At 40.6% G+C, this 21,115-nt stretch overlaps 2 protein-coding genes across 2 annotated transcripts in view; both read left to right on the top strand.

The window, feature by feature from the left end:
- The first annotated feature begins 1,028 nt into the window (after positions 1-1,028).
- On the top strand, positions 1,029-18,238 carry ssh1a (slingshot protein phosphatase 1a). The gene is made up of 15 exons (XM_086076991.1): positions 1,029-1,211; positions 3,094-3,131; positions 8,412-8,512; positions 9,621-9,685; positions 10,568-10,689; positions 10,866-10,934; positions 11,036-11,101; positions 11,335-11,529; positions 11,655-11,748; positions 12,098-12,226; positions 12,317-12,363; positions 12,472-12,618; positions 13,846-14,046; positions 14,115-14,820; positions 15,892-18,238. Exons 1-15 carry the CDS (start codon positions 1,131-1,133, stop codon positions 16,951-16,953), a joined length of 3,123 nt encoding a protein of 1,040 aa, XP_085933117.1. The 5' UTR covers positions 1,029-1,130; the 3' UTR covers positions 16,954-18,238.
- A 2,296-nt stretch (positions 18,239-20,534) lies between these two features.
- The window catches only part of coro1ca (coronin, actin binding protein, 1Ca), a 33,244-nt gene continuing 32,663 nt past the window's right edge, over positions 20,535-21,115 (top strand). The window contains exon 1 of the mRNA XM_086075719.1: positions 20,535-20,631. The gene's annotated coding sequence lies outside the window, so the exon portion shown is untranslated. The remainder of the gene's footprint in view (positions 20,632-21,115) is intronic.

The following is a 21,115-nucleotide window of genomic DNA, read 5'->3' as shown; positions in this document are numbered from 1 at the left end:
CCAGAAATTTCCAATGGCCATCACTTTCCTGGTCAAGATGTAGCACTTGCTTGACACCTATTGACAATTACGAACATCCGAGCATTTCTGATATTTCCCCAATGCAATGCAACCAACGCAAATGCTTCCTTTATACAATGAAAACAAATGACATATTGTATTGTTTTTTGCCTGTGACTGTCATACAAACAAGGCGGATTGTTATATTAGTCAAATGGCATTTAATCACATTTTAAAATCAAAATAATCCTCACAACTCAAATTACAAAAATCCAAAATCCAATGCTTTTCAATGGACGGAAAGGGTATTTTCACCGAGTTGATGCAACATGTGACGAAAGCTCGGAATTGTCAATTACTAATTTCCTATCTAGGCAGTGCTTTGACGACATCTTGTGGCATTTTAGGTGTCGTAGGATGTCTGCAAATAGGTGCGTTTTATATAGCTAAAAATAGGTTTGCCCGAAAAAATCATAAATCATTAAAAAACTAAACATTTTTCCATTGTTAGTTTATTTTTGGACATTGCTTAATTCTTCACTCAAACTGAGAATTTATTTAGGTGTGTACTATGCAGTGCGAGTCCTATCAATAAAAATTGAATCTATATATTTCTATTTGAGATTCATATGTTCACATTTTCTGATTTATTCATTTTGGTACCCTTCATATCTTCTGAATATTTGTGTCTGGTTGCGCAAACAATGACAGCAAGTAGTGTACAGTACCTTTATTATTGTTATTATTATTATTGCAGAACATACAACAATAGCCATTCTTGTCAATAATGACAAACCAATGATTACAATTGTTGACTATACATGACAAAAACACACATGAAACAATGTGCCAGAGGGAATAGGTTTACAACAACAACAACAACAAAAAACGAAATATGTACATAAATTGTAGGTCTTGATATATGGAAAGTAGTGTACAGTACTGTTGCAATCAATGGAAAGTGTCATGACGCGAGGACGGTGAAGACTCTCTACCGCCCTCCCTCGCCTCGCTCCGTCCATCTGTTCATTCACCAGGCGCCAGGCGGATCGTTAGCCGGGCAGCTAGCTAGCACTAGCGGGCAGCTCACCAGGCCACAACGGCCGCCGGTGCATCTTCCGCTTCCAGCCATGGCGTTAGTTACTCTGCAGCGGTCCCCGACCCCCAGCGCCGCGTCCACCGCCAGCACCGCGACCACCACTGCGGGCGAGGTCTGTTTGCTCCGGGGGGACTGGGTGGATGTGTAAAAACGAACGCTTCGGTGTGTCGTGGGGTTTATGGAGAGATGCTAATGAGGGGAGATGTTGCCGGATGAAGGCCCCTTTTGCTGGAAGCTTCAACTAGCGAGCGTTCGTTGCTTTTTGGCTCAATTAAGCTGCAAGCGAACCAGTGCTTCCATTACATTTGCTTACGTGGTTAGTGATATCAAGATAACAAAGATTAGCCTGCGCAGGACAATTAAGCAATGTAGCTTAACGTTAGCTAGTTCGTGACGTGACTGGCTAGCAGTGAAAATGACGTTTTAATTTAATTTGATTAAACAGTCTGCTTGGCACAGCCTTATCGACACAGACAACAACAATGCATTTCCCTTCTAAGCTGTTCTTCATTCATTGTTTGACATTTAATGTTAGAGCTAGTGAGACATTCGTGTTATATTTTATGGCTTGCTTGTCATATTCATTTTTGGATTTCTAGAAATGGCTCTTTTGGGCAGTACATTTGTCGAGTAAAATACTTTAACCCCTTATAGTGGCTATATTGTATCATTTTGGGGGGGTGCTTGTCCGGTTGACATTTATGGTTGGTTCAAATGACAGCAACTTCCTATTTCAATTTTGAACACAGTTGTTACCACCGTCTTTACTGTCGGGTGGGGGCGCTATTACCAAGTTTAACAACCACCCATACTAAAATGTCCAACCATTAATTGAGATGTATTTTCTATTTTTCACTAATTAAAAGCAACATTTACAAAAATCTCTCACATCTAAACTCCAATCGTGTGAACTACAGCCAAACTGACGCAAATATTGTATAAGTAATACCTTTCAGTTATCATTTTTTTCTCCTGTATCTTACTCATATGTGATTCCTAGTGTATACTAGATCGCTTGTAACAATATCAGCTTTTTGATTAAAAATGACATTCATGTTTTGGCCACAGTTATCTTAAATCAACACCAAGTGGTGTTGAAATAATCTTGTACAAATACCACAGGTATAACACGTAAAGGAGGATTGTGTTATTATAGAGTAGTTTTTCACATTTGTACAGCTGTCCCAACTTTTATATTATTTATTTTTGCTAATTTAAAAATACATCTGTAGTAGTTGGCGCAGCACGCAGACGTCCGGTGACATGGAACAGTAAAAGCTGCTGCAGCTATGATGTCATCGGCTCGACAAGGAGTGGGTGCAGTGGTGGAGTACTACTGCAGGAAAAGAGAGCATAAACTGAAATGTAACGGATTCTAATGTTAAGTAGCTCATGTTTTTAGCTTGATTCACTCTATTTACAGTACCAAGAGTGTAAGATGGGAAATGAAATGTTAGACTTGCATAAGAATTGATCATAAATGAACATACCCTTCCCATCTGCATATACCGACAACACCTGCCACTCCAATATGTACAGTTATGCAAAATTATTAAATAATACTAGCAGCGCAAAAATGTATCTAAATAATCAATTAACATAGGAATCTATATATATTTGGATTATTGATGAATCATTTAGAGACCTTGTTTCATTTAAATGTGTACATCCTTGGAATGTCAGCCTCTCAACAGTAAATGTTCTCTGAATTGTTCCATCAAAGCAGACTGATTATATTTGTGTGTTTTCCCATCAAAATAAGACATTTGCAAACATCCGTTTTTACTTGGAAAACAATGATCGTTTGTTGCCCATTGTCTGACATGTTGCAGACCAAACCAGGAACTGAATTATTATTAATTTGTTAGTGCATTTTCTGCACTTTTGAAATAATGTTGTTTTTGAATTTCTAAAAATCTGATAAAATAATGGTCAAAAATTATCAATCACAATATCACAATGTAATCAAGACATTCTTTTTTGCTGTATTTCAGGATTTTGGGAGTGAAGATGAGCGGCGGATGAATCAAAGGTAAGATGATTCTCAAGCCACTTTCACATAGAGCAGGGGTAGGCACACTCGGCCCTCGAGGGCCGGAGTCCTGCAGGTTCTGGATGTTTCCCTTCTCCAACACAACTGATATATCACCAGCTCATCAACAAGCTCTGCATAAGACTGATAACGATCCTGTTGGTTGGAATCAGCTGCGTTGTGGCAGGGAAACATCCCAAACCCGCAGGACTCCGGCTCTCGAGGACCGATCACTGAATAGAGGCACCGCAAAGTAGACACATTGGAGTCGATCAACGATTCTGTATTTACCCGCCTGTGCGTTTTACACACACATGCCAACTGTGTGTGCTCATACACCACGGGCCACAGTCACATTGTTGCGTTTCTGTCAAAATACATGATGGCTATTAATAACTTTGATCAAATTAGTTGTTTAGTCATTCAGTGAACTCTGCAATGGCAGCACAGGAGTTTGAATCAGTGAAGAAGAAATTAGTGTCAGTTTGAAGAAATTATTCATGTTTCTTTTCTCATGAGGATTTGATACCCAAAAATGTTTTAGAAATGTAAACGTATGCTATAACCAGGGTTCAGATTCTAAGATGAGTACCAGAGGTTTTTTTTTTCTTCCCAGTCCCCGGCCGTCATAGGTGAACTTAAAAAAGGCTTACAGTGTGGTGACCCACAAGGAAGAGACTTGCACCAGGAACTTGTACCTTTAGGGGCGGAGAGGGAGTCTATGTGTTTGGATGAAAGTATTGAAAGAGAGTAGTTTGCTGTGTAAAGTGTAAACTAAACAGGCAGTTTGTGTTCCTAATATCAGCACACTTTAAAAATATAGGCGAAAAATATGAACACTGTAAACATGGTTTTTTTTGTGTGGATGTTGATTAAATAGTGATTTAATGTTAGTGTGTGGAGATATATCATTTTTCTGTGACTGTAATTTTTTCACCAGTTTTTATTTGAATTTAAATCTTCTAATTACGACACGGCAAGCTATGCCAGGGCTGCACAAGTGACAGTACATTTTACTGCTTTATTAAAAAAGATGACATTAAATTCCTATTTAACACAATTTAGATAAAGTGTTGGCGTGGTCCTCGGGCAACCTTTTCAGTTTTTCCACATAGCAGCTTTGAAATATTACCTGCCCACCTCTGACTCATAGAGACCGTGTGACACCACTAGCTGATTCAGCACAGTTCTGTAGGGCAGCCGGTCCGGTGCCCAATCTATTTTGCACCACAGACCACTTTCATATAATGTCATATTTGAACAAACCGTTGAAACTGCGGCCCAGCAAGACCGACATAACCGTCTTGTCGGCGGTGTAAGCGCATTTTGCCACCGTAGAGTCCTGCAGCCGTTTGCGTGAGAGCCAGTCAAGTCCATTCTGAAGTTAACCCTATGAAACGGACGACGTGGCTGCTGGCTTGACTTGGACTTTTTGACTGTAGGTTGCCCTGCTCACAGTCACCGAGCTTCTATCACAGACGTATGTGGCTGTAACATACTTGGAACCCAAATGCGCACTGAGGCACTCAAATCTGCCACGCACATGACATGACTGTTTTCACTATACGTGCACACCTGCGTACCGCTTATGTGCACCCCTGACAGGAAACGGGAAATTGTGTTTTCAGCATTAAATATTTGGATGAATTTTTGGCATCCTGCTCGTGTCTTCCCTTGCTTGCACTGGCTTGTGCCAGTAGGGCTGTTTTGACTGGTTGAAGTCAGTATTCTTCTGTAATCGTAGTCAAGTCAGGTCAAATGATGGTTGAATTCTGTTGAACACATCAGTTTGGTGTCCGTATCTGATGCGTTGCAACCTAATGCTGCAATTGCATATAATTTTCTTGTTTGTATACAAGATTTGTCCTTACAAAAGTGTCTGTCTCTGGCTTCAAAAAAGCAAAATCTTAAAAAACAACATTTGAATCATACATAGGAGCATAGGATAGTAAATGAGCTTACTGTTGCACAGAGGTTGTGATTAGAAAGATTTGAACTGAATGCTGATTTGCAATAACTACAGAATATAGCTTGTAACTTACTATGTAATTTGTATTTTATTTTTTCTGTAAAGCTTGTATCGTGTGTTAAATAACTGAGACTCAGGGCTGACGCGGAGCCTCAAGATGTTTTGCAACAACTCCGCATTGACCCAACGCTGTGCAGTGTGCACCCAGTGATCTAACTATGCATGAGGCAAGTCATGTCTAGCTTCAAGATTGTACAAATATCTGACATACCGTTGCACTTAGACGTGCAAGTGAATGTATGCTTCATTGGATGATGACATTAAATAGACTTGCCTTGACTTACGAGTTCAATTTATTGTGACAAAGCTCGTAACTGCCCAAAGGTTGTCATAACAAAAGGTGGCGGGTGGAGACGGCAGCGTGCGTGTCCATCCTGTCTGAGAGGCGCACACAGACGCTCGCTCCATGGAGGGGAGGGAGCGCCAGAAGGAGTGGAATCTTAAACAGCGCCGAGCAGAGTGGATGGGTCCAGGCTGTTTGTCAGTCTGTCACTCAGTAGTGCGATCGAGTCAAGACTCGGAACCGGCGCTGCTTTATGGCTCTTTTTTCCTGAAGGCTGGTGAAGAGGAAGTGGTTTGTGGCTTCAACAGGATGCATCTGTTTGTAGAATCCATTCAGGAGGCTGTGATGAAGCTACCTGATTTTGTGGAGAATGCTATGTTGACTCATTGTGAGGTGCGGCGCATGTGAGTGAACTTCAGGCTCTTTAGACTGGGAACTAACATCAGTGCATTATTTCTAAAGGCAAAAATACTCACTGTAATTATGTTCACTTAAATTTAATTCCAGGCCTTCACATTGAATTTATTAATCAACATTGTTAACACAATGTCATGTCTGTCTAGAGTCCTGCAAAATGAATAATTAATCATTGAACTAATATGAGGCTTCCCCGTCACTGTGTAACTGAGCTACTTCAGAAAACGACAAAAAATGTTTTCTTTTCAACCTTTGGGCGCCTTAAAATTGTTTTTGTTTTTTTAAGCACAGCTACCCATGACTTCACATGCGCAAACAGGATAAATACAGATTGTGGTACAAACATGGAATAGGCAACAGTATGAAATACAGTATAATAATCAGGCACTAGAAAGACAAGTTTTAAGAATAAATAAGGGAGGGAAGTGATGGTGCATTTGTATAAACTATTAGGTGAGGTTACAGCAAATTGAACAATCAAGAAAAGTCACATAGGAAGGGATGACTGGGGAGGGGGTGATCCAATGTTTTCTTTCATACACTACACAGTTATTTTAATGAGTTATTGTGAGCCTTAGCTATCCTGATCTAAGTCATGTGACCTTTGTGTTGAGTTCGCTGTTGAAATGAACAGCCGGAATTTGTTCACCATACTGAGCAGCAAGCATCTGCTTGTCTCCCTTTTCTGCTCCGGCTGTTGCGGCTTCAGCCTCATATTTATCCATTATAGCCCGACCCCCCTCTGACACTTGGAAATTTCACACATCCAACAAACTAAAACTAAATCCATCACAGTGGGACAAAAGCTCTCATTTGAAAAGTGTCCACCCACAACGCTTTGTTTCTGTGGAACTTTTTTTTTTTTTCATGGTGCTGAGGGCGGAGGGAGTGAATGTATTGTGAGGCTCACAAAAGGAAATCCATTGTTTATGTAAAATGCTCTATTTGGTGCCGGCCCGCTCTTCTGAATGTTTAGACACTACTCTCTACAGTACACAGAATTTTATTTGTGTAAAATGTTCTTATTAATACTGCATTTTCATCTTTGGGGGGCGGGGGGGGGTGCTGACATTAGGCGTAATGGAACAATTCTAAACACTAATCAGTGAGTTCCGATATTTTATTTTTGAATTTTTAGTTCGTATAGTAATAGCCTGAATCTTTGTTAGATATTTCGTTGAAGATACTGGAGGTACAGTAATTACATATTGCCCTTTTTCATAGCAATGGTACAGTATAACTTCTCAAGGGGGTTAATGTGTATCAGGACACTAAATATTATTTCCGGTAATTGGTTCAGGGCGAGCATGATTTTTACTTATACCTGTTCAACGGCAGTTCTCACTGGGATGAGGGCTAGTACGATTATATTCTGTTAACTGTCACGTCAAATTACGTCAGATCACCAGGTATATTATTATTTTTTTTCTATATCCTTTTCTCAGTAAACCATCTAAACCATCCCCGGGACTTTAGCATGGATTTGTTAGAACCTGATCATATAGTTCACTCAAGCCTATCAATGGCTTTTCATTAAAAGCAGTTTTTACATTGAGTTTATTTATTAACCTTTTCAACAGTGTTTAGGGAATTTTTTGAATTATAGTGTGTACCTGTCGTTGAACAGTTTTGAACTTTCCTAATGAAGTCATAGCTTGCGTGCAAAGAAGGCAGTCGCCAACTTTCTGCCAAGTCCGAGGATGAATGTGCTCACATTGATTTTCAAGGAAATGGAATGACTGAAGTCAGCCTGGAGGAATCACTTCACCATTTTTTATTCACTGATGTCATCTTTTTGACATCTCTTAAGCCAAACCTGAAAATATCCTGGATTTTATAGGCAGGTGTGAACAAGTTAATTGCACTTAGTTGGCTATAATGAAACTTGGAGCTGTAATGCCACTCGGAACAAATACACAGGACTGCTGTAGTCTTCAGGCTTCTTCACTCAGCTGGGGTGTTTTTTCACCACCAATTAAGTTCTATAAATTACGCTCACAATGTTTTACATGCTATTAACTGGACGGAACCCTTCTTTTAAGCGAGTCATGCACTACTCCCGATTGACCATTTCTTAAAATAAAAAAAGCAATGCTTTTTCATCTTTTGAATCTGCTTGAATTTTCAGATTTAAAAACAATGCTTGAATTTGTAGACAATTATTAATAACTTAGCTAGTCAAAAAAATTCTACTTTAGACATGTGACACATTTTTGAAACTTAAAACTGTATTTACATGTGTATCAGATTTTCAAAACCTTTTAAGTTCAAGCCCCAAATTTGAAATTTACCAAGATACAAAAACAGATCTTATTTTGTTGTTATCCATGAATTTTCAAATGTATTGTTAAACCAGCAAAAAAAATATTGATTAATTTGTCAAATTGTTATTATTGATGTTAACAGAAAAAAAATAATTTCTTAGACAAGCCCAGTAATGCATGAATGTGTACCGTATGAAAAAAAAGAAGAAAAAAAGAATTCAGTTTTAATTTCCTCATTCCTGTTTCAAATAGCAATGATGTCAAACTGCCTCCTTTGTGTTTTCCAGCCTGAGTGAGAGCTTCTTTATGGTGAAGGGTGCTGCGCTCTTCCTACAGCAAGGGAGCTCTCAGCAGGGCCAAAAAGTGCATCCTCACCACAAACACGCAGGTGAGAACCTCAACAAACATCCATCGGTAGTTCTGCAATTTTATTCTGTTTCCCCAAACAGTGTGTTAGACCTATTAAGCTGTTCAGTTTTGTCTAATCAAGAGGAAGTGGTGGAATATCAACTCTCTAACACTGTAGTTGCTTTTTTTGTGGCTGAAGAGATGAGGTTATTACATATTTACGTTATGTTGTGTAATTTTCATGATCAATTGCATTGTTGTCAGTTGTTCATGGTTGCAGGTGACAGGTTTGTCCACTCTGCGTGCCACCTTGCACGCATTCAGCTTGTCTGAACCTTTCCTATAAACATAGTGGAAACATAACACATAATTCTTGAATTTTCCATCTTATATTTTGGATTCGGACTTTTTGGCACTTATTGAACAGGCGCCATGCCAAATTGGCTGCCCCAGAGCTACGTAAACTCGGGCCATGAATTCACTCACGCATAACTGTCTGATCCACTTGAGTTTATCCAAAACAGACTTAAAATAAACATACTGTTATATTGTGTTGTGTTTTTGGCATATTTCATCACTGTACTCATGTTTTCACTTTCAGTATAAATGAATGTTTTTCAGTATAGAATGTAACTTATCCACCGTGAGAAATGAATAGCAATCTTTTACACACTCTATTTAGTTATCCATCCATTTTCTATACAGTTTACGATACAATATTTTGTTGATCCTGCTATCATTCGGCACCTCAACACCCTGAGGCATGATTGATATTTTCATCAGGTTCTTTGTCAAGACCTGAGGCTAGAGATGACGTTATGTTGCAGTGTACGTGACCAAACAGCCGTGCATGTTCCGTTTTATGCCAAAGGTTGTAATTAACACCTGTCTAGCTGACAGTTTGCTTGGTAACATATTTGAACAATGTTGGCCTCCCGTCAGCATTTGGTCCTGCACAATCTGTTTCACAATCCAGTTCAACTGATGTATCATAAGGAGGGATGGAACAATGGGAATGACTTACTGTGGGTTTGTTCATGTTAAAACGGGAAACCAGGAATTGAAACATCTGCGGGCAATAATAATTTGGAAGTGTAGGAAATGGTATCACTGTCTAACACTATCGTTGTCATTTTCATCTTTAACAGGGGACTTACCTCAACACCTACAGGTGATGATAAACATTCTTCGCTCAGAGGACCGCATCAAACTGGTAAGAAACATCATACAGTGCATCCAGAACATTATTGTTGTTATGTTGTGGCCTTTTCCAAAATTGAATATTTGTATGATTATCCCACAAAATTTTACACGCAGCACCCAGTAATAACTACCGGTAATGACATTTTTTTTAACGATAAAAGACTAAGAAATCACACATGCATATGTTTTGACAGTTTTTGATCAATGCTTTGTGAATGCATGTTTGGCAGCAATTACAGCCTCAGATATTTTTGATTATAATACCACAAGTGTGGCACTTCTTTGCATCACCTCTTACACTCTATCAAGTTGGATACTGAGCATTGATGCATAACCATTTTCGGATATCTCTAGAGTTGTTCTTCAAATTCAAGACAAGGCTTCACGTCATCAATTTGGGAAGGATGTAACATAACTAAATGTGATAAAAGTGAATCACTTTGAAAACTTGCGAATACTCCAAATATACTGCAAGTGTAGAAACTCTAATAAACTAAAGCATACACACACATCCAGTACATGCCAGTGGCTTACCTGGCACAGTCAACCCTCTACAATGCCATTTAATGTGTGCTAAAGATACTCTACTTGTTCTTTGTAATTATCAGTTGTAAAAGCAGGTTTGAACAGCATGTTTTTTTTGAAAGCATGACCAAATGTTTCCGTGCTGTGCGTTAGTTAGTAGGAAGCTTGGAAGTATGAAACAAACACATACTGGTTAGACTGCCCATTACCTACATACAAAACTGAGAATTTTCAGTACAGAAATTGCATGTAATTTGGTGTGGCAGAACTACAAATAGTCGTAGTAATATAAAGCTTTTCCACCCTGGGCATGAATAAAACTGTAACATAACTTTGAAATGAATGTAAATTGTGTGTCCCTGAGTAGGCCGTGCGGCTGGAGAGTGCATGGTTAGATCGTGTGCGATACATGGTAGTTGTGTACACCAGCGGACGGCAGGACACGGAGGAGAACATCCTTCTGGGAATCGACTTTACTAACAAAGACTGGTGAGGAGACAGCTGTAGAATGTGCTACTATGAATAACACCCACGTGTGTGGCAGTAGGATTTATACTTGGAGTTGTGCTTACCGTTTTGTGCTCACTCTTACTTTTTGCATTTCTAATAGTGTCACGTATTTGCTAATTTGATGGTATTAAATAATGCTTTCATATCCCTGCCAGCAAAAGCTGTTCGATTGGCATGGTGCTACCTCTGTGGAGTGACAGTAAAATCCATCTGGATGGAGATGGGTGAGTGCCACAGTAATATTTCCCTTCATATCAACGCTGCAAACAGCAGTGTTATCACACTCCAGCTCGTAGAGTGACCATCTGTTTTATTTTCACCTCAGGGGCTTTACTGTGAATACGGCAGGGCGGACTCATGTCTTCAAACCTGTGTCAGTGCAGGCGATGTGGTGAGTAATCCTCTGCAGCCATAGTGACGATCTGCAGCGGTTTCCTTTCATGACACAGCACAACAAATCTCCTGATTGCATGTGCCAATCTGCACCAGAAATGCTTTTTGGCTGACCGTCTGCAGCAGTATGCCTGCCACCTGCTGGAAATGAGAGAGCACATTCAGTTGATCGTTTAGCTGGTATGGCTGAAAACAGTCTAACCGTCTTCCATAATCTGTATTTCAAACCAGGTCAGCTCTCCAGGTGCTCCACAAGGCTTGCGAGTTGTCCCGTAGATACAACTATTTCCCTGGGGGTATGACTCTCACTTGGATGGGTTACTACGAAAGCTGCATTGCTTCAGAACAGAGTTGCATCAATGAATGGAACACCATGAAGGACTTGGAGTCAACACGTCCAGACTCGCCTACTATGTTTGTCGACAAGTCAGTCATCATAAATTACATACAAATCTGAACGTTGTGTAAGATGATTCTGCAGCACTGGTGTTGAAAGTGTCATTTTTGCAACCGTGTCATCTCTTAACACATAAATAAAAATCTCCTGACAGGCCTTCAGAGAGAGAGAGGACAGAGTGCCTTATCAGAGCCAAACTCCGAAGCATCATGACATGCCAGGATCTTGAGAACGTCACATGCAAACAGGTAAACCTGACTCACACAGGGGGCCGGATTCCATTTTGTGCTTGTTGTTTGTTTACTTACATACTTGACTAGGTTCGTGGCCATTTTTATTCTTTTGACACTACTTGTGTTCTCACTTTCCTATTTGTTGCTGTAGCAGTGTGTTAACCTTCTCCATGTTGGGCAAATTTAAAACTATGATAACGTTTTTTGTTAAAAAAAAAAAAATCTTAACTTTTTTCAGCTCACTCAATGCAGTAAAATAAAATAATATAAACAAATCTACACAAATGTTTGATTAAAAATTCAAGCTCATCTTGTGATCGTGTCTTGTTTATGAGTCGTGTTAATGATATGACTACCTTGTTAGATCCGTACTGTGTTGGAGCAGCACATGAGCTGCAACCTGAAGGAATTCAAAGAGTTCATCGACAATGAGATGCTGTTGATTTTGGGCCAGATGGACAAAGCTACACTCATCTTTGACCACGTCTACCTGGTAGGACAGCTTATACTGGATCACCAAATCGTCTGAAAGGATAATAATAATATACTTCACCTCACCGATATATTTATTCTTTCTTTGGAGGGCTCTGAATGGAATGCATCAAATTTGGAAGAACTGCAAGAAACGGGGTGATTTATTTAATTTTATAGAGTAGCTTTGATAACAACACACACATGCAAAACATATTGACATTGCGATGTGAGCAAGAAAGACTGACTTTTATCTCCCTTCCTCAGGGTGGGCTATATCCTCAACGTTACCAGGGAGATAGACAACTTTTTTCCAGGCACATTCAGTTATCACAACATACGTGTGTATGACGAAGAGGCCACTGACCTGCTGGCTCACTGGAACGATACGTACAACTTCATTGTTAAAGCAAAGTGAGTCATCCAGCTATGTAATCAGCACTTCAGACATCAATTATCTACATGCATTGGGTTGCTTCTGTGGGATTGGCTGATTAGGTATTAACATCAACAAGCAGTTTAAAGGGGAAGTCAACCTCAAAATTGTTTTTACAATAATACAGTATGTTGTATGGGCTCCTACTGGTCTATAAACATGACATTCTGATTATTATTGTGTTTGTGGAATATAGATTAGGCAACAAAATCCAACTCAGGGGGCATCCTTTTTTTCTGGTGCACTCACACACATATATGGTCTCCCAGGCGGGGAAACGAACTCACGCCAACCTGCACCGAATGCAAGTGACGGTAACCACTCCGCCAACCGGAGGAGGGGGCATCCATTTTGCCACTTGCTGTTGACTGAAAATGGCATCACAGTTGCAGGTAGTGACCAGTCACAGATCAGTTTGCGAATGTTACATAGAAAAAACTAAAAAACAAACAAACAAACAGGTGAGCCGTAATTGGTCGTTACGTTTCCCTGAGCAACTATGTCGTCGTTTTCAGTCGAAATGGCTGCCCCCTTTTGTCACTTGCTGTCGACTGTAAATGACATCGGAGTTGTTCAGACCTCAGGTAAGGACCAATCATGGCTCACCTGTTTTCTGAGTTTGGTCAAGAAACATTCGCAAGCTGACCCGTTACTGGTCATTGCCTGAGTCCTGTCCTGTCAGTGTACACTATTCACAAAAAGTTAAGGATAGTCGGCTTTTGTTTGAAATTTCACAATTGATAAGGAGAAGAATGTTAAAATCGCAGATGCTTAATCTATGAATCGACCAACAAATTTCCAAGAACGTCCACTTCTATGCCTTTTTGTTATCTCCGCTGCAACCTGCTGATGACACAGTGACACTACCGTGTAACCCCAGTGGCCACATCACTCTGAAAATGTCCTGTTTGAAGCCTTACACTTGCTAAATAATACTGATAAATAGTTGGGTGTCGTGTTGATCTCTTATGAACAGCATGATTAGGGGGACTATTTAAATACCAAATTCTAATAGAACCAAGAAATCAAATTGAAACACTGAACAGTTGGACATGTGGAAATTAAATTCACCGATTAAAGGTTATATTGCATTTTCGGTTGGTCCTGAAATGTCACCCAAAAATATCCCAAACTTTTTAATGAGTAGTTTTTAATGTACATTTAAAAAAAAAAGTTAGCTAATGACTTTAACCTTCTCTCACCAGGAAGAACTACTCCAAGTGTCTGGTTCACTGTAAGATGGGTGTCAGCCGATCTGCCTCCACCGTCATTGCGTACGCCATGAAAGAGTACGGCTGGTCGCTAGAGAAGGCGTACAACTTTGTCAAGGAAAAGAGGAGCATCACACGACCTAACCCAAGTTTCATGAGGCAGCTGGCAGAGTATGAGGGCATCCTTGATGCAAGGTATCGCTTAAAATGTGCACATTAACTTCTTAACGTCAGACTGACGTGTCCTTTGCGTCTACATTCAGCAAACAGCGTCACAACAAGCTGTGGCATCCAGACGCAGACTGTGAGATGGCCGAGGGCCAGCAGGTCTCGGCCCAGTGCTGTGGTGAAGAAGAGGGAGACCACCTCACCCCAGAGCCGACCATGTCTCCCTGCTGCGAAGATGCAATGCCGGATAAAGGCGCAGCATGCCCCTCCCCTTGCCGAAAAGTAGCCCTGGAGATCGATCCCGCCTACAACAACTATTATTTCCGAAGGCTGTCTGACTCTGCGCTAGACAGTGAGCCCTCAACACCCGTGCGTGGTCCCCCTCTTCTCGGCATGGAGAAAGTCTTCATTGAAATTGAGGATGTTGAGCGAGATGCTCTGCTGGATGACGAGGCGTTTGACGGGCGCGAGGGTCTGGGCCTTCCCCCCTTTGAGTCTACAGCCGAGGGCACCGCAGCACAGACCTGCAACCGTGGGCCAGAGCCATTGGAGGAGTTGCGTCTGCGACTGGAGTTTAGCACAGTGGAGGAAGAGGACGAAGAAGATGTGCAAAAGGAGGAGGCCGACATGGAGGTCCTGATGCAGCCAGATGACGGAGGGGGTGGGGATGGAGGTAGAGGGGCGGAGGAAACTCAAGATGTCGAGGTCGAAGGAGATGCCGACAGCAATGGTATGGACCTGGCAACCCTGAATGAAAATTCCAACAACAACAACCGATTTACCTCTCACCAGAACTTCAATGTGAGTTTGTATTGTAGGCACCCAATAATGTATTAATTTCCTGAAAATGCACTTAACTCAATCAAAAATATATTAAAACCCAATAATATAATAATTTAACCAAAAATTTCTTTAAAAATCCTAACTGATCCTGTAATATAATTTTTACCGATAATTTAATACCTTTTTACATTAAAGGTGTATTCCCAGAAGTCTTTGCGGCCGTTACTTCTAACTATCATCAATCATTCACTCCCAGCCATTTTCACTGAAGTAACCCCCTTCGCTCCCGGCTATTTTACTGGATTTTAAATGATTTTGCAAGGCCCACAGAATATTGTGTTATATTGCTTTAAAAACATGGAACTTACCAAAAGAAAGATTAGAAACTCTTCTTTCATCAGAGTTTTGCAGCAATTGGCGTTAGAATATAGCTAAGTTTCATCATTATTCACAAATTTGTTTAAAACACTGGGGGAAATAGCCTTTTTGCAACATGGCCCTGGTTGATCTCGTATACTCTGCTGCCACCTGCTGGCCGTTTTTTGTAATAACTACTGTTGCTTTAAGTGTCCTCTTCAGGTCAGAGGCTGCATCAAAGCCTTCTGTTTGCTCTAGCATAAAAAATATATATTTAAAAAAACTTATAAATGCGTTTTTGGGACCATTTCAATATTTAAAATAGAAAGTTTTTATACGTTTTGGGGAGAAAATTAGTTAAGTGGGCGGAGTTTTCTTTAACTTTGCGGAGTTGGTTTAACACTAAATAAATCAACTCTGTCTAACTCCAACACTGACCTACATTAAAATCCGACTGTTAAAAATAAACTTTATTGGTTGAAATCAACTCTGAAACAATTAACACTAACATTTTTGCTGTGAATTTGCCACTGAAAATGAACATATTGTCAGGATTTTTTTATTCCATTTTTGGTGAAATTATTACTTATTGGGTTTTGTTACATTTTTGATCGAGTGAAGTGCAAATTGTATTACATGTTTTGGAAATTATTACATTATAGGGTGCGACAAGGCGTTACTGTAATTTGCAATATTTTATACATACATGTTTCCACTTTTTTTCCTCTTTAGGGAAAAGCTGCCACTCTTGCATCTGATGTGTCTTTATTTTCACGGAGGGATTTGAATTCCAAGCAGAAGGACATTTCTCCAACCTCTGTTTCAGATCCTTGCCTTAAGCTCAATCCTCCTGACATCCCAAGTGCTCCATTCCTACTATCGTCTAAAGACCACCAGTGTTCAACCGCGTCTCTGTCCGACTGTGCCAACAGTGCTTCCTTTGCTCCTGCAGCTCTCCCCGATGTACCGCAGCAGCCACTGGACTCCCTTCATGTTGTCGGGGTGCAGGACTGTGGTGATATGTTGCATGAAAGCATCGAGTGTGAGAATCGGCCATCTGTCAGCTCTTCAGAGGTTCTCCCTGAGCTGATGGCGATGGAGTTGCACAATGATACACCTGCCGTGGCCTGCCACCTGGCCCAGCAGCAGGAGGCCTTTGTGGAGCTGCAGAGGTCAGGTTTGGTGCGGCGCCATGCAGAGAGACTGGAGAGACTTTCAGGTTTGGCCCAAGAGAGCCTGCATTCGGTGAAACCTTTGCACGCATGTCATATGTCCAAGAAGAACTTTCAGCACGAGGAGGAGGAGGAAGAAGAGTTCGCCATGACAACATCTACACCGTGCCAAGTAAGGTTAGAGCCCCTGGTCGTTCCCCTCACCAATGAAGCCTTGCTGGGGGTGGTGGGGTCGGGGATACTCACCCCCACCTCCTCGCCTCACGGCGCCGCACTGACGCGCAGCTCCAGCAGTGACAGTCTGCGCAGCGTGAGAGGAAAGCCCGGCCTGGTACGTCAGCGGGCGCAGGAGATCGAGACACGGATGCGCCTGGCGGGCCTCACCGTGTCGTCCAGGCTCAAGCGGTCCAACTCGCTGGCCAAGTTGGACAGCCTCAACCTGTCCTCAGAGGACCTGTGCTCCGCCTGCTCTTCAGATGCAGGAACACTACTGCTTCTCTCGCTGTCCCCGGAGCCAGATCACAGCATGGAGTGGGAGTCGCCTGCCACCTCCGCTCAACCCCGACCCTGCAAGGACTTGCACACCCCAGAGAAAGCTCGAGCGGGCGAGCCCGTAAGCTGACACGGATGGGGGCACTCCAGCTCCCCCCCATTTCTCACCACGTAGCGCTGTAGAGGGTTGTACAGATTGTGGAAACAAAACAAAAAAGAATATATACAAAGCATTCACTTATTTGCCACATTGTTTGTCAAACTGCTTTGACAGTGAAAGTCATATTGCTGTATCTGACACGAGAAGCCATCAGTTGACCTCAGACTTGGTTGGGATAAACAAGTGCCTTATGTTTGAGACCAGAGAGGCACACAGTTTTAGGCAGAAGGATAAGAGGATAACAACCTTCAATTCACAGCCCCAGTACCTAGTATGTACTTAAAAACGGTATCCAGCTGCATTTTTAATCAATCTGGTACAAAGTAGTATTGTTCATTGACAAAGCTGTTTTTTTCCCTGTCAGAAAGTGTTGTTGTGAAAGTGTTAATTGTAGAGTTGTTTACCACACTGTTTATTTTTTAGATGCCATAGGCCTTCATGTTGAATTCGTGGAGAGCCGTTTCTTGCTCAACTTGAGATAGTGATGAAATTGATGCGTGACGAAGCGTGAGCATGAATGAGTGATTGAAATGAAAAGTGGGGAGAGAGCTTGGCTTTTCACTGTCTTCAACAAACATCAGAATAATTTCTGTGTGTGTTGTTCCTTTGCACTGCTTTTTAAAAAAATAATAATAATAAGTATACTGGTACACAACTAGCTATCTTCCAAAATAACCTAAAAGTAGTGTTAACCATTTCATTCCCTTCAGTGATATATGGAAAAGCAGTGAGCAGTCATGCTTCGTGGCTTGAAATCTGTCTAAATGCAAATCAAGGATTTCATATCAGAAATGGTTTGTTTTTTCTTTGGCCATAGTTCTATGAACATTTTTGACAAGCTATAAAAATGAAAAGAAGTCATCCTTGAGGATTGCCAACATTAAAGTCATTATTTTTAAATGTGAAAAACCAAAGCTCTGTGGCTGTCTCATCAAATTAAAGCTGTACAATATAATCATCATGTCAATCATGTATTTAAATGCTGTCACATCATTTTGCACATTCGGGAGAAACGGAAAAAAAACTTGAGGGAGTTGTTGGGCTTATTGCTGTTAGGCTTTTATGCTCATATCCACTTTTTAAAACTACGATCACGATAGGTTACATCATTTTTGGTAACCATGTTTTTTTTTTTATATTCAGTATGCAGTAACTTTTGTACTGTACATTGCTGTAGTTTGAATGCATATTGCACTTTTTATGTTAAATAATGTACTGTATGTGTCGAATATGAAAATAAACATGTTTTTTTTCATTGTGTGCGTTAGTTGTGTATTATGATTATGAATAGCATGGACAATTGCGAGCATCGGGGCATTTCTGATATTCCTGCAATGCACCGCTTTTTCACAGTAAAAACTTGAGTATAGGCAGATTGTAGTCAAATGACATTTAATCACATTTTAAAATCTAAACAATCCTCCCAAATCAAACCGCAACTTCCCAAAGTACAAAGCTTTTCAATGAACGGAGAGCCTCCTTTCATCAAGAAAGACCGCTATTTTGACTTGTGACGTACACTCGGAATTGTCCTATAAACAGCCATGATGATTATTCAAAAATACGCCTAAACTTAAGCCTCGAACTGGGAAGAGAGCAACCAAGAAAGGAGGATTATTTATTTTACAAGCTCCAGCACACGCGTGCTGCAGCTGGCTTTAAGCTTTTTAAGCTAAACGGGAAAACTGCCATAAACCTTAATATCTAGCCAGTGACTTGACTTTGATGGAGTTCGTGTGTGTTACATCATTACGTCATCGTACTGTCATCTGTGTGTTTTGGCTGGAGAACGTTATTCCTAACAGCCAGGTTATATAACGTTTAGTTTCCCTGTTTGCATGACATCAATGGATGACTTAAGTTACACGCTCTGCTGACCTCAACGACCGTGCGTGCCTTTCTCCTGAATAATAGGTCTGTGAGACTGTGTACAATAGCATGTGATGGAGGCGCTCTTACGTGGTGGCGTCTAGCATAAATATATTTCATTGTCTCCGTATTGTTACGCATAGTAGATTGTTTCAGGAAGCGCCTCTCGCTAAAACAAAGGCTTTAGAATTTAAACTGTTTCAAACGAAATGCTACCCGAATTGAATTACATTTGTTCGACTTAACCCTAACCCAAGATTGAATACGATTTATAATAATTGTTCGGAAATCGTATTGATCTGTCCCTAGGTTGATTTCTATAAACTAATTGCCGTGATTAATTGAATCGATATTATAAAGCTGCTGCTGAAAGCGAGACAGAGAGGAGCTGATACACATTTTACAAACATGCAAACAAGTTGCCTGTCCTCCAAAACAGTAGCTTTCGGTCTACAGTCACTTTGTAAATCCTGGTCTCCAAACCACCACTTTTGTTTCATTATTCAAGTAAGCTGTATGTCCTGTTTGCATGTTACCATAGTTACTAAGAGAAACAAATGTAAAAAGTTGCAGGTAGGCTATGTAGCAAATAACTTCCGATGCACACCTACTGTAAATCCACCAGGATTACTATAATTAGGCCTACTTAGTAGTAGTTCTCTTACTATTTACTTTTGGAACTGGAAGGTTATGTAGACGCAACACACTGGATGGACATTTGTTTCATCATCTTATAGGCAAGCTAGTTGACCAAAAATGTTCACTTGGGGTCCGCATAACAGAAAAATGAAAATACACAAGGTTATTAAACAAATTGAAATCAAGCAAGTGAGTGTTTTTACAGTAAATACTGTTAAACGGCTAAATTATGTACAGGCTAGCTTTCAGTTACAGGTGATAAGGCAAATAGTTAAGAATTTCCAAGATTTTGGGATGGTCGACAGCCCTGTATTCCACTGGACTAGATCCACCCCCTGCACTGTAAATCAATCAAATCCCATCTCCACATTCAAGAAAAAAAACAAAAACAAAAAAAGCAAATCATAGTAAGCTGGCCATAAAAAAAAATTAAGTTGCTAGAGGATCATCCATTAATGTTCATAAATCGAACCTTGACACAAAAAAAGTGGGGAAAACATGTTTTCTAAAATTTTATTATTTTTATTTAAAAGTGTTTTGAAAAGAAATTGTGTTATTTACGTCATATATAGTTTATTTGTATGTTTGATTAATTTTTTTTGTTACAGGCTTTGTGGGCCGTGTCGTGTCATTTTTAATATATGGATGGAGTGCCACAAATGACGTCCAGGCCATAGTTTGGACTACACTTCTATAGTCGCTTTCTCACCAAACACAAATGCAAGCCTCAGCTTAAGAGACCAAAATTAGTCCACCAAGACCCATTGTATTTACAACTTGAGTCCCCCATTTTGTTGAGTGTGTAATTAAAAAATAAATAAATAAATAAGTGAGTTCAATGGAGTTTTCCTCAGATAAATACCAGAATCATAGTATTGACTAATGTGGAGAAAAGTTGAGCCCAGCAAATGTCAGTGGTGAGGTTTCTCAACATAGAGAAAAGTAAGTTTACAAGTTTCACCTCAGCGTATTAGCCAAATGAGCTGTGAAATCACATGGCTATCATATAAGGCACCCATTGCTTGCCTGTTTCAGTGAGGACGGATCATCTTCGAACAAGCAACAAAGAACACACTGTCGGTCCTGCCAGTGAGATTGAGCGAGGGAAAGATACAAGATTCACACCGCTACTTCTAACTGGTAAGTGTAAGCCTTCACTGACCTGTACATGATAGAAGAGTCTTACTAGATCCTTTACATTGGATTGACTAAAGCCAAGGGTGATGGCATTGCACCTTTGATATTGATGTACCAAAAAAAGAGAAATGGTCTGATTTCCAGTTATGGATTTTTTTTAAATTGGTTTTACTTCCTGTATATGGGTGAGTATGTTGAGGCTGCAAAGCACATGGTGATCAAGTGTGAAGCTTCAGGCATTAAAGGGAGGATCAGACAGGATAACGGGCCGCTTGTTCACAGTGATGGACCTCCTCAATGCTTGAGGTTCACCATGGTGAAGGCTGGGAGCCTTCAATGTGAGAATCGGAGGCTCACGCCTCTCCTTTTGTGGTTGTTTACTCTTTCACACAGAATATTTTGGTGCTCTTGTGTGAAATTCTGCTATGCACTTCTCTCTAGTGCAGCTTTACAGGGTCTGATAGCATTCGTTCCCTGGGCCATGTGT

Source organism: Leptonotus elevatus, chromosome 5 (genome assembly GCF_054856555.1).
Source record: "Leptonotus elevatus isolate MCC_2025b chromosome 5, RoL_Lele_1.0, whole genome shotgun sequence".
Taxonomy (NCBI): domain Eukaryota; kingdom Metazoa; phylum Chordata; class Actinopteri; order Syngnathiformes; family Syngnathidae; genus Leptonotus; species Leptonotus elevatus.
Note: the sequence above shows the minus strand (reverse complement) of the source record. Positions and strands in the feature narration are given on the sequence as shown.

Bases quoted from the DNA above. Each gene is read 5' to 3' on its own strand.
- ssh1a (XM_086076991.1), top strand. From the start codon at position 1,131: ATGGCGTTAGTTACTCTGCAGCGGTCCCCGACCCCCAGCGCCGCGTCC. The intron at 9,686-10,567 runs GTAAGAAACATC...GTCCCTGAGTAG, and splicing joins CAGAGGACCGCATCAAACTG to GCCGTGCGGCTGGAGAGTGC. The intron at 14,821-15,891 runs GTGAGTTTGTAT...TTTCCTCTTTAG, and splicing joins CCTCTCACCAGAACTTCAAT to GGAAAAGCTGCCACTCTTGC.